Raw genomic sequence first — 13,080 nt, 5'->3', positions numbered from 1 at the left:
AAAGCAGAGAACGGCCAGGCTCCCAGAGATGGCAGTCAGGATGGGCTGGGCGGCAGGGACCAAGGCAGACATGGAACTGAGCAAAGGACCCCCTGGGAGATACTGTCCTCAGAAGACGCAAGGCATAGCCTTAAGGAGAGTAGGCCTTCAAACAAAGACTCTGTTCTGGGTCCCCTTTTCTCTCCTTTTAGAGTTTTTTGCTTAGAGATCTCATCAGTTCTCATGGATTCAATTATCTCAGCAGATCATTTTTTAGATCTATTTATCTAGTTCTGTTTTTCAGTCTCACATCTCAACTACCTATTGAACATCTTGAACTGGAACATAAAGTCAGCATGTCAAAATTTGAACTCATTATCTTTTCTCCAAAATCTTCCCTTCTGTTTTTTTTTCTTTTACTGCCTAGGGTGCCATCTTCTTCCCAGTCACCTGGCTCAGAACCTAGGTGTCATTCTCAATCCCTCAATCTCTTACCTCCCATAACCAATCAATTGCCAAGTACTGTCAATTCTGCCTTCACAACCTCTGTTATACTTGTCCTCTTCTCTCCTCTGAGACTGGCACAGCTCTGGTACAGCCTCTCATTATCTCTGGTGCAACCTGGACTATTGTAATAGCCTTGTGGTTAGTTTCCTTGCTTCAGGTCTCTCCCTACTCCAGTCCAATCTTTAGTCAGCTACCAAAGGTTTTTTTTTTTGGGCTAGGCAATGGGGTTAAGTGACTTGCCTAGGGTCACACAGCTAGTAAGTTTTATGTGTCCGCGGCCAGATTTGAACTCAGGTCCTCCTGATTCCAGGGCGGGTGCTCTATCTACTGCACCACCCAGCTGCCCCACAAAGGGGTTTTCTTAAAGCACAGGTCTGACCATGTCATTCTACTATTCAATGAACTCCAATGGCTCCCTATTTCTTTCAGGATCAAATAGAAAATCCTCTTTTAGCTTTTAAAGCCTTTCAAAACCTGGCCCCTTCCTTTCCAATCATCTTACAGGTTTCTCCCCTCTATGATCCATCCAATGACTTAGGCTTCCATGCTGTGTTCATGCATTTTCACTGACTGTTCCCTATGCCTAGAATTCTCTACCTCCTTACCTCTGACTCTTAGTTTTCTTGGCTTCTTTCAGGTCTGCTTTCAGCAAGAAGCCTTTCCTGATCCTCCTCAATACTTTCCCTCTGAGATTACCTGCAATTTACCCTGTGTATCTCCTGTATGTATATAGTTGTTTGCATGTTGTCTCTCCCATGGGAACTCTTTGAGGGTGTGGATTGTTTTTTTATTTCTTTCTATACCTAGGCTTAGCACAATGCCTGGTGAATTGTAAGCACTTAATAATGCTTGTTAACTGCTCAATGGAAGCATATATTTTAAGTGCCCAAAGGTGAATTTCAAATATACTCTTAGAAGTATAAAAGCTTTTAAATGGTCATCTTTTAGTCCTCTCCAATACATGTCTTCCCCAAATTACCAACTAACTTTGCCTGAAGACTTTCAGTAATAGGAAAAGCATTACTTTCTTAAGGTATCAGGTTAGGCTCCCCCCTTGCTCTGTGGCAGACTCACAAAGCTTAGAGCTGGAATTTTATCTCATTTTTGTTTAAATTTTAAAAAGTTATGTGGATGCCTTTTGTTTTTTACATCACAGTTATTTCCTTCTGTATTTCCTATTCCAGAATCCTCCATTATAACAAAGAAAAGCAGTTTAGTAAAACTGTCAGAATTATAGACAACATTCCATACCCGTTGTCCCCCACGAACTTACCAAGAGGAGAGAAATGGGTTTCGTTGTCTGTTCCAAGATTGGTCATTACATTTTATCCGAATTTAACAGCCTTTTAAACAGTCTTTTAGTCTTGTGATCACTTATTGTAGTGGTGCTTATATTTTCCTCTGCTTCTGCTTTCTTTTCTCTACATATAAATCCTTACAGTTTTTGGCACCTGTCCCAAGTGTTATGAAAATGTGGTGTATATTTGAGATCTTTCTTTCTTTGATTGCATTGTCTAGGTTGAAGGGTTTTAATAGTGAGTATCTTAGAATAATTCCAAATTGCTTTGCAGATATATGCCATTCTCCTCTCTCTGCCACCCCGCCCCCAGGCTTAAGCAAAAGAGGGGCCCTGAGTGGTCATCCAGGGAGTCAATAACAGTTAAGATTTGAACCCAGTTCTCTGATTTTCAATCCAGTGTTCTTTCTACTATCCCTACAATGTTACCTTTATCAAAGGACCCTTTCTTTAATTTTTTACAATGGCTTGAATTTATGTATTTTAAAAATAAGAGTTCTGTTGATTTCTCTTGTTTTTTATATCAATAATCATTTCTCACATTAACCCAGAGAGCCTTCAGGAGACTCTAAATAGGCCTGGCGATATTATCTGGATGAATTTCTGCCAGTCTTTTTAGTGTGTGTTCTTCCTAACCCTCTCCTTATCCTGCTTACATGTTGTAGCAGATTTTGTCGCTTGACTCATGGGAGATCTTATTTGCTGCTATAGAGACCTCTACTCTCTCCCTTAGGCTTTTACTTAGAATCCCATTTTGGGGTTTCAAGGCAGTGTGCCCAGTCTCTAAGGGGGGTTCCTGTGCCACAAAAGCAACAAGAACATTTTCATTTGAACTTGATCTCCAGACCCTTATTTTCCATAATATTTATCCCAGGCTTCAGGGTGACTTTCTGGCTCACCCTTGTAGCACTGATGTTTTTACACTGTGAGGAAGTCTTCTGTGTGGTTGCTGTTTCTGGTCCTTCATTCTCGAGCCCTGGGAGGTTTGTGGAGGGAGATGTGTGCTGGAGTCCGAGAAGGGATTCGCCATGGTCTCTTGGGTGTCTCACACAATACCTCCTCAAACAGGGCCATATTCCATTTTCTCACTTGCCTGGAATGTCTGTGGACATTGGGGAAAGTTTTACTTCAAGAGTGTGACAGTAATAGGAACCCTTTTTACATATCTTGTTTAGTCTAATAGCTACTTTATGGTCTAGCCAGGAGTGAGGTTGGCCTAATGATAATGTGCTGTTTAATTTGTGAAGATAACATACTTCTAATCTACTATCAGTTGGATGGTCCTGTGGAAGGGTATTGTATTTGAGTTTTCATTTAGAGGACCAGGGCTCATGGGATCATAAATTTAGAGCTGTAAAGGACTTTAGAGGTCATCTAATCCAACCTTCTCATTTTTTTTTAAGAGTCAATCTCCATTAAGTGACTTACCCAGGGTCACATAGCTGGTAAGTATCTGAGGTCAGATTTGAACTCAGGTCTTTCTGATTCCAGGGCTATTGCTCTATTCACTTCACCACCTAGCTGCCCCTCTAACCTTCTTATTTTACAGATGAGGAAACTGAGACCTGGAGAGGGGAAGTGACTTTTCCAAAACATTGTATTAAAAGAGCTTTGTTGTTGTTGTCCTTCATTCTAAAAGAGGATCAATTACATAGTGCCTACAATGTGCCAGGCATTACCTCTTAGGAGTCCCCTGTTTGCTTCAAAATTCAGCTCAAGGACCACCTTCTACAGGAAGCCTTTCCTGATTTCCCCAGCTGCTAGTTCCTTTCTTTCCCATTACCTCCCACCCCAAAGTTAGCTTGAATTTATTTTGCATAATTTTGTTTATACTTTAATGTACGGAATGAAAAGACAAAAATGAAGTGATACCCATTCGCAAGGAGCTTACATTCTATTGAAATGGACAACATATACATTGAAGTATAAACAGAATTATGTGAAATAAATCCAAGGTAACTTTTGGGGTAGGAGGCAGCTGGGTGGCTCAGTGAATAGAGCACTGGGCCTGGAGTCAGGAAGACCTGAGTTCAAATGTGGCCTCAGATACTTACTAGCTGTATGATGCTAGGTAAGTCACTTAACCTCTGTTTGCCTCAATCCACTGGAGAGGGAAATGGCAAAGCACTCCAGTATCTTTGCCAAGAAAACCCCATGGACAGCATTGGTGTGCTATGGTCCATGTGGTCACAAAGAGTTGGACACAACTGAACAACAACAACTTTTTGGGGGATGATCAGGGAGAAAGAAACAAGTGGTTGGAGGAATCAGGAAAGGCTTCATGTAGAAGATGGCCCTTGAAAATTGAGTTTTGAAGGAAATAGGGAACTCTTAAGAGGCAGAAGTAAGGAGGTAGTAAATTTCAGGAATGGGCGACTGCCAATGCAAAGGCATAGAAATGACTGGTGGAGTGTCATGAGTGAGGAATAGCAGAAAGGTCTGTCTGGCTGGATCACAGAGTGTGGGAAGGAGAGTAATGTATAACAAGTCTAGAAAGCTCAGCAGTGGGTAGCAGAGCTGGGACTTTAAGCCAGGTTCCTTGCCTTCACTTTCCATTATTCTCTTCACTATATTACATTGTCTCTTGCCTAGTTTCTCTTCTGACTGATGGCGTGCATCAGTCAGCTGGTCAGGGTGTAGTGTCTATATCAAGTACATCAGTACCATGATCTAGCCAAAGAATTAATTCGTAACTCTTTTGAGGCAAGTTGCTTCCTTTCTCTGGGCCTTAGTTTTCTCTGTTAAATGGGAAGGTTGGCCAGATGATAACTTTAAGCTCCCTGTGGTTCTGTTGCAGCCTATATTATGATGCTGATAACTGTTATTTGTGTAAAGCTTGCGTGTCCCTATTCACTGTGTCCTCTGGACTTCCCTTTCCATAATCAACAACTTCACTTTAGAACCAAAATGACATTTTTTTTCCCTGACCACCTTCTTCTCCAGCATTAGTTGCGCTTAGGGTTACTGCCTAGGCAGTAGGCATACTTTTTACTCCTTAGTGCCACTTGCAGACTCCCTGACACCGCCTCCCTGCTATAATCACTCAGCAACCTCCTTTTTAATGTAAATAGTATTTTATTTTTTCTAATTACATGTACAGACAATTTTCAACATTCGTTTTTTAAAGATTTTGAGTTCCAAATTTTTCTCTCTCCCTACCTTTTCCCCTCCCCAAGAAGGCAAACAATCTGATATAGGTTATGTGTGCAATCATGTAAAACATATTTCCACATTAGTCATGTTGTGAAAGAAGAAACAGAACAAAAGGAAAAAATAATGAAAAAAAAAACAAAGAAAGTGAAAATAGTATGCCTTGATCTGCATTCTGACTCCATCAGCTCTTTTTCTGGATATGGAGAGCATTTTCTATTATGAGTCTTTTGGGATTTCCTTGGATCCTTGTATTATTGAGAAGAGCTAAGTCAGCAGTGGGGAACCTGAGGCCTCAAGGCCACATGTGGCCAACCAATTCAAACTGGATTAGGTCAAAAGGCTGCATTGGAACGTCTAGCTGGCCACAATATAGCCTCAAGGCTGCAGGTTCCCTACTCCTGATAAGTCATTTATAGTTGATCACTGCAATAAGCAACTTTCTTTCTTAGGAATTTGTGTACCTAGCTCTTTTTCTTCTTTTCCACTTGAGCTCCTGTCTTTATATTTGGGAACTTCAAATATACATGTTAATAGTCCCTGAAATCGTAGTTTCTCAATCTTTTCAACTCCTATTCTTCCACTTATCTGAGTCCTAACACCAGGATGGTTCCACCCATCTTGGTATCATTCTAATGATGTTCTATTTCCTTTACCAAAAGACCAAGTGTTCTACTTCCATTTTTATGAACCCTGAAATTCCTTTATCTGAGCATAATCTCCTATCATTCTATCCCTCACTTTTCCTTATTCTTTTTTTTTTCTTTTTGGTGAGGTAATCGGGGTTAAGCGACTTACCCAGGGTCACACAGCTAGTAAGTGTCAAGTGTCTAAGGCTAGATTTGAACTCAGGTCCTCTTGACTCCAAGGCCGGAGTTGTATCTACTTTGCCACCTAGCTGTCCCCTTACTCTTCGTAAACCTATTATTTGGCCACACTTTGATTTCTAATCCCTCCACTGCTCAGTACTCTAAGGCATCATCCTGCTCTTACTCCTAGCTCCTAGAAAATCCTTAGGTGAAGTCCTCAAGATGTTTCCCATAAGCATAGTGGAGAAAGGTTCCTAAAAGTGAGGGATTTTGAGTCCTTCTGTAAGCATTTATCAATCTTTTATTGTCTGCTAGGCACTCTGCCAGGCTCTTGGAATAGATCTAAAAATATTATGGAAACATTACATGGTCTCAAGAAGCTTACATGCTATTGGGGGTGGAGGCAGGGTGTGTGTGTGGGGCGGGGGAAATGGGAGCACTGATAAGTATACAGATGAGTCAATATAAAATACATCCGAAGTAAATGCAAAATAATCCAGGGTGTGGGAGGATGTATTAACAACCTAGAGGATTTAGGAAAGGCCTTGAGTTGGAGATTTTGGTTATGCTGAGCCTTGAAAGAAGCTGGAGATTGATTCCAAGAGCTAGAAGTAGGAAGGGAATTCTAGACATGAAGGGGATAGCATGTGCAAAAGACCATTCTATAGAGATGGAATATCCTGGACAGGTCTGTTTGTTTGGAACACTGAATGTGTGAAGGGAGGTAATGAAAAATAAGCCTGGAATACTAGGCCAGAGCCAGGCTCTGAAGGACTTTAAATGTGTAACAGTAGAGTTTCATTTTAGCCTAGAGACACCAGGGTAAAATAAACCACTGAAGCTTTTTTGAGCAGGAGAGGTGACACAGGTTGGCCTGTGTTTTATGAGTTAAGATTTTTTTTTTTTTGGTGAGGCAATTGAGGTTAAGTGACTTGTCCAGGACCACACACTAGTAAGTGTCAAGTGTCTGAGGTCAGATTTGAACTCAGATCCTCCTGACTCCAAGGCTAGAGTTCTATCCAATGAGTGAAGTTTTAAATAAGACTTAGATTACCTAAGAGGCAGGGAAAGGAGCATCATGATATTGGCCTATACAGAAGCAGATGAACATAGTACCATAATGTTCAGTAAACTCAAAGATTCCAACTGCTTTCATTATTGGGGAGGGAAGAACAAAAACTCTAGGAAAACTGGAAAGCATCCTGGCAAAAATAAGGGTTAGACCCATACCTGACATAATAAACTAAATGGTATAGTATACTATAACACCACAAATCGATACATAACCTAGATATAAAAGGTCACAACATAAACAAATTGCAGATGAAAGGAGGCGGTACTTTCTCCAATAATGAATAAGGGAGAGAGTTCATGGGAGCAAGAAAGGGTCACAGAAGATAAAGGGGACATAAAACTACTTTTTTTTTGGTAGTTTTCGGGGACTAAAAGCTTCTACACAAATGAAATCAATGCAGTTAAAATTAGAAAGGAGACAGTTAATTTGTTTAAAAAAAACAACTTTGTGGCAAGTTTTTCTGATAAAGTTCTTTTATTCCAGATGCATAAGAAACTGTTTAAATATCTAAGAATAAGAGCCATTCTCTAATAGAAAAAAGCTCAAAGGAAGAAATCTAAGGTATCAACAGCCATGTGAAAACAAATTACTAATAATAAAATAAATGAAAATTGAAACACCCATGAAGTTCTACCCCATGCCCATCAGATTGGCAAAGATGGCAAAAAAAGAAAATGGCAGTTGTTGGAGGGGCTTCAGGAAAATAAGCAGAGTAATGCACTGTTGTTTGAACTGCAAATTGGTGTAGCCATTCTAGAAAGTAATTTGGAACTATGGAAGGAAGGATGGAGGAAGGGAAGGAGGGAAAGAGGGAGAAAGTGTTTACTATTAAATGGTTACTGTGTGCAAAAAGCACTATGCTAAGCACTGAAGATACAGATAGGAAAGCAAGACAGTTCCTGCTCTGAAGAAGCTTGTCTTCTAATGCCCCAAGTTATTAAAATGTAATACACTTTGACCTAGTGAAATTACCAGTAGGCATATACCCTAAAGAGGTCAAAGAGGGAAAGGTCACATGTAAACAAAAATATTTGTAATACAACTTTCTGTCTTTTATCATGCCCATTTTTGCCTAAATTTTCCCATTATAGTTATACTTTTCTTGAAGACATTTCTTGGTTTTCTTATTCTGTTGTTTTCTTCTAGTTCTTTGCATTGCTCATTTAAGAAAACCTTATCTCTCCTTGCTATTCTCTGGAATTCTGCATTGGTTGTTCATCTTTCCTTTTTCCTTTCCCTTTTGCGTTCCTTCTTTCTTCAGCAATTTATAAAGCCTCATAAGCAGACATTTTTGCTTCCTTGCTCTTCTTTTTCTTTGGAATGTTTTTTGTTGCTGCCTCCTATACAATATTGCAAACCTCTCTCTATATTCTTGGGGTACTCTATCTACCAGATCTAATCTGTTAAGTCTATTCATCACCTCTACTTCATATTCATAAGGGATGTTATTTAGGTCATACCTATGTGGTCTGATGCTTATAGCATACTAAGAAGCAGAAACATCTGTCTGACAAAGGTCTAGTAGCAATGTATGACTGTGAAAGTTGGACTATAAGAAAAGCTGAGCTCCACAGAATTGATGATTTCGAATTGTGGTGCTGGAGAAGACTTTTGAGGGTCCTTTTGAGAGTAAGGAGATGAAATCAATCAATGCTTAAAGCACTTAATTCAGGCTATTCCCTGGAATGCTGAAGCTGAAGTTTAAACACTTTGGCCACATGATGAGAAGACAGGACTCATTGGAAAAGACCCTGATGTTGGAAAAGATTGAAGGCAAAAGGAAAAGGGGATGCCAGAGGATGAGATAGATAGTCTCATGGAAACAATGAACATAAACTTGGACTGACTTCAAGATAGTGGAAGATAGAAGGGCCTGGTGTGCTCAGGTCCATGGGGTCACCTGGGCATGACTTGAATATCAACAGAAGCCACTTTTTGTTGTAGCAAAGAACTGAAAACAAAGTGGGTACTCACTAGGGAATGACAGAACAAATTGTAGTCTATCAGTGTGATGGAATATCATTAGATAAAAGAAATGCCATTAGGAATTATGAAAGGGATAGAGTCAGAGAAGCTTTAGAAGGATTGTATGAACTAATCCAGAGTGAATTGAGCAGAACCATAACAACAATTTATAACTACAAAATTATAGAGAAAAACAAATTTGAAAGACTTAAGAACTCAATTTAGTGTAATAATCAACCAAACACCAGAGGATTGATGATGAAGCAATTAGTCTGACAGAGAGGTGATAGATTCAAAATATTGAGTAATACGTACTTTTTTTGAATGTGGTCAGTGGACAGATTTATTTTGTTTTACTATTTATATTGTTACAAGTTTTTTTTTCTTCATGTAAATTTAAAGGGAAGTACAGATTTGGAAGGGAAGGACAAATAGTATAGATGTGAAGAAGAGTGTCAATGAAACATTTTTTTTTTTTGGGTGAGGCAATTGGGATTAAGTGACTTGCCCAGAGTCACACAGCTAGTGAGTGTTATATGTCTGAGGCTGGATTTGAACTCGGGTCCTCCTGACTCCAGGGCCAGTGCTTTATCCACTGCACCACCTAGCTGCCCCTCAATGAAACATTTTTAAACACACAGAAGAGAACAGAAGGAGATTCAGAGGAAGACAAACAGGAAAACTTTGAAACTCATGTGTTGGATGTATTACATAATTTTGAAAGAAATGCAAACTGCATATAATGGACTACAATCCTCTTTTCCTCCTCTTACTGTCATGTTTGATAAGTTCAGAATAATCAAAAAAATAAGATTATATTAAATTCTTTTAAAAAAAGAAAGAATATTAACCTAGAAATCAGGAGATTTCAGTTCCAATATTAGCTTTGCCATTGAGTTCCTTGGGCAAATCTCTTCCCTTCTCCAGTTTCCTCATCTTCATCGAAATGAATTATCTTCATCAATCCCTTCATCAGAATGAAGAGATTAGCTAGATAGTCTCTGTCCCTTTTATCTCTAACATTTTATGATTCTGTGAAGACTTTCAGAAATAATCTCTGCTTAATAGGAGAAGAATTACAGAATCTTGGAGTTTGGAGGGACGGCAGGGGCTGTCTGGTATAGTCTATGTATCTGAGTTGGAATCCTGTCTTTATCCAGCCTCTTTCAAGTCAATAAGCATTTATTAAATGTTTACTATATACCAGGCACTGTGCTAAGCACTGGTGATAAAAAGAGAGGCAAAAATAGTCCCTGCCTTCAAGGAGCTTACATTCCAATGGGGGAGGCAATGTGCAAACAACTGTGTACCTACAAGATACAGGGTAAATTATAGGTAATCTTAGGGGGAAGGTGCTAGCATTGAGGGGGACCAAGAAAGGCTTCTTGCAGAAAGTGGGATTTTAGCAGAGGCTTGAAAGAAGTCAGTGAAGCCAGGAGGCAGAGGTGAGAAGAGAGAGAATTCTAGGCATGTGGGACAGACACTGAAAATGCATGGAGTTGAGAGATGACTTGAGGAACAGCATGGAGGCTAGTATTACCGGATCATAGAGTAAGTGGCAGGCAAGAACGGGTAGTAAGATTGGAAACATAGGAAAAAGCTAGATTGTGAAGGGTTTTAAAAGCCAAATAGATTTTCTCTTTGATTCTGGAGATAATAGGGAGCCATTTGAGATTATTGAGTAGTGGAGTAACATGTTCAAACCTGCACTTTAGGAAGATCACTTTGGCAACTGAGTGGAAAATGGACTGGAGTGAGGGAAGACTTGGGGCAGGAAGACCCATTGGAAGAGTGTTGCACAATTTTCTGGAATGGCCCATTTATACTTCTGTTCTAGCTAAGCTAGTGTTGGGGAGTAACAGGAAGTGGGAGGAGTACTCTTCATGTTAATTGAGAGTTTTAAGAATTGACCAAAAGGACTGAAGAAGGGAGAATTTTCTCTCTTGGCTTCCCACTCTGCTCTTTTATGATGCTGGATAGACCTTTGATCTTCCCCCATGCCTCCTTTTGTAAAGATTTCTACTTGGGGCACCATCCCTATCCCTGTCATCTGGAACTGATTGTCTACAACATCCTGAATTGACCTGCAATAAATCAGGAAAGTCTGTGATGGGGACTGAACTGGGGACAAAGGCATCGGCAATGGTAGTTTATTATTTTGTACAGAACTTCAGTAAGTTGGTAGGGTGTGGAGAGGAGGGAATCCTTTAAAAACAGCCTGGTTCTCTCCCTACCCCCAAATCAGAGTCCTGGAGTCCCGGCAAAATGACAAAGCTGGCACTGAGGCTCTCTTCTTTGTGGGGGAAGTAGCATCAGAGTAGCTGCCACGTGGATGGTTTTTCTGGTCCTTTTAAATGGAAGCAGCTGGTTCTCTTTTTCTGAGAGCAGTTACAGAAACTCTGACAAGTGCATATGTTTGGAGGGCTGAGCCTTCCCAGACCTAATCCCATCCCCCCAGCTCCCTTCTCAGAAGTGAGTAACCACTCCGAGGGTTTCCCAAGGGAGATGGCTGGGTCACTGCATGGAATCACTGCATTAATCCACGAAAGAAAAGCCTGTAGAGACATCAGGCTGTAGTCAGATGTTGAATAAGGCATTTTATATGTCAGCAATCACAGGAAGTGATCCAATCTAGGACCAAGACACTTAGCAGCTGTTACCCTGAGAAAGCCTCTCTGAACCTCAGTGTCCTTATCTCTAAAAATAGGCATAACAAAAGCTTTAAAACTTGACAGTGTTGTGAAAAACAAATGAACTAATGTATATAAAGCCCTCTGCAAGCTTGAAAGGATTGTCATTGTCATCATATGGTCTATGATTCTATGCTTAATGGGGACAGTTTTTCTTTATTTGGGGGTGGGGTGCAGTTGGAATGTGATAGGAAAGAAAAAGGTGTTGTCACAGCCTGAGAAAATTTGAGGATTTCATTTTAGTGCTCTTTGCTAATTTACTCCAGTAAGGGCCCTGCCATTTCTTTGGCAAGAGGTGCCACTTAGAGTGAGGATCAAGTACCAGCAACTTACCCACATTCTGATCTCTTCCTTTTCAGCCTTGAAGAGATCCTTTGAGGTCGAAGAGGTTGAGACACCCAACTCTACACCACCACGGCGAATCCAGACACCACTCCTCCGCACCACTGTTGCCAGCTCCACACAGAAATTCCAGGACCTCGGTGTGAAGAACTCTGAGTCATCTGCCCGCCATGTGGACTCCCCAGTCCAGAAGTCCCCCAAGCCCTCCCTAAGGAGAATCGAGCTCTCTGGACCCAAAAGTGAGCCTGTGTCACGGAGGACGGAGATCTCCATCGATATCTCCTCTAAGCAGGTAGAGAACTCTAGTGGCACAGGGCCATCCCGGTTCAGCCTCAAAAGAGCTGAGGTGCTGGGGCACAAGACCCCAGAGCCATCTCCCAGAAGAACCGAGATTACAGTAGTCAAACCCCAGGAACCCTCCCTTCGGAGGATGGATGCTCCAGTGTCGAAGATTCCTGAGTTGCCCCAGCGAAGACCAGATGCATTTGCTGTGCCTCTAGCTGAGGCAGTCCCAAAGCGGGTTGAGATTCAGGTCACCAAGACAGCTGATGCCTCCCCCCCACCCATTCGACCTGTGGAAAATTCAGAACATGCTCCACCTTCACCTCAGCAGAAAAGGTTGGAACTCAAGTCCCAGCCTGTGGTGGCTGATATTCCACCAAAGAGCCTGGAGGGTGAGTAGGAAAGAATATGGGCCTTGGATTTTGGTGTGGGTGGTGGGCCAGAACTGTTTTGTGTGTTGGAACTCTGGAGAAAGGAAAGGTAACAGTGAATTTATGGCAGGCGACCAGTGGAGACAAATTAGAGCAGTATGTCTTAACCCAAATTATAGTGAAGGCTGGTAAAATATATACCTTCTTTACTGAAGACTGTTATACTCTCCATAGCCCTCGGATGCAATAGCTATTAGGTGGCTCAGGCCAGGGCAAGGGGAGAAAGCTTGTGTCAGTGGATGGGTATAAAATGGAAAGAACAGGAGGGTCAGGACGTAAGGCAAAAGGGTAAAGTTTTTAAGAATTAAGAAATTTTGATAATAAAAGTATTGTGGACTGACTGAAATTTGCCATAAGCTGATATTAATTCAAAATACCAGCAGTTAGAAAACCCTGAATATTAAAGTTCAGGGTCAGAGAAGAAAAGGCTGAGGGAGAGTAGGTCTTTGAAGGGATTATTGTGGAGAAGATGAAGAGGAGCTGCAGATTGAATAAAATCCTTACTTTGCCACAGAAGAGGCATGGAAGAGGTTAGAGAAAGAATAAAAACATT

At 40.9% G+C, this 13,080-nt stretch overlaps 1 protein-coding gene across 3 annotated transcripts in view; it reads left to right on the top strand.

The window, feature by feature from the left end:
* The window catches only part of SEPT9 (septin 9), a 342,062-nt gene that overhangs the window by 187,855 nt on the left and 141,127 nt on the right, over nt 1-13,080 (top strand). For all 3 annotated transcript variants that reach the window (XM_027850047.1, XM_027850049.1, XM_027850048.1), the window contains one exon: nt 11,832-12,488. In XM_027850047.1, the coding sequence (XP_027705848.1) occupies nt 11,832-12,488 (657 nt within the window). The remainder of the gene's footprint in view (nt 1-11,831; nt 12,489-13,080) is intronic.

Source organism: Vombatus ursinus, unplaced genomic scaffold (genome assembly GCF_900497805.2).
Source record: "Vombatus ursinus unplaced genomic scaffold, bare-nosed wombat genome assembly UNPS02008996.1, whole genome shotgun sequence".
Lineage (NCBI taxonomy): Eukaryota > Metazoa > Chordata > Mammalia > Diprotodontia > Vombatidae > Vombatus > Vombatus ursinus.
The sequence above is the reverse complement of the archived record's forward strand: the minus strand, read 5'-3'. Positions and strand labels throughout refer to the sequence as shown.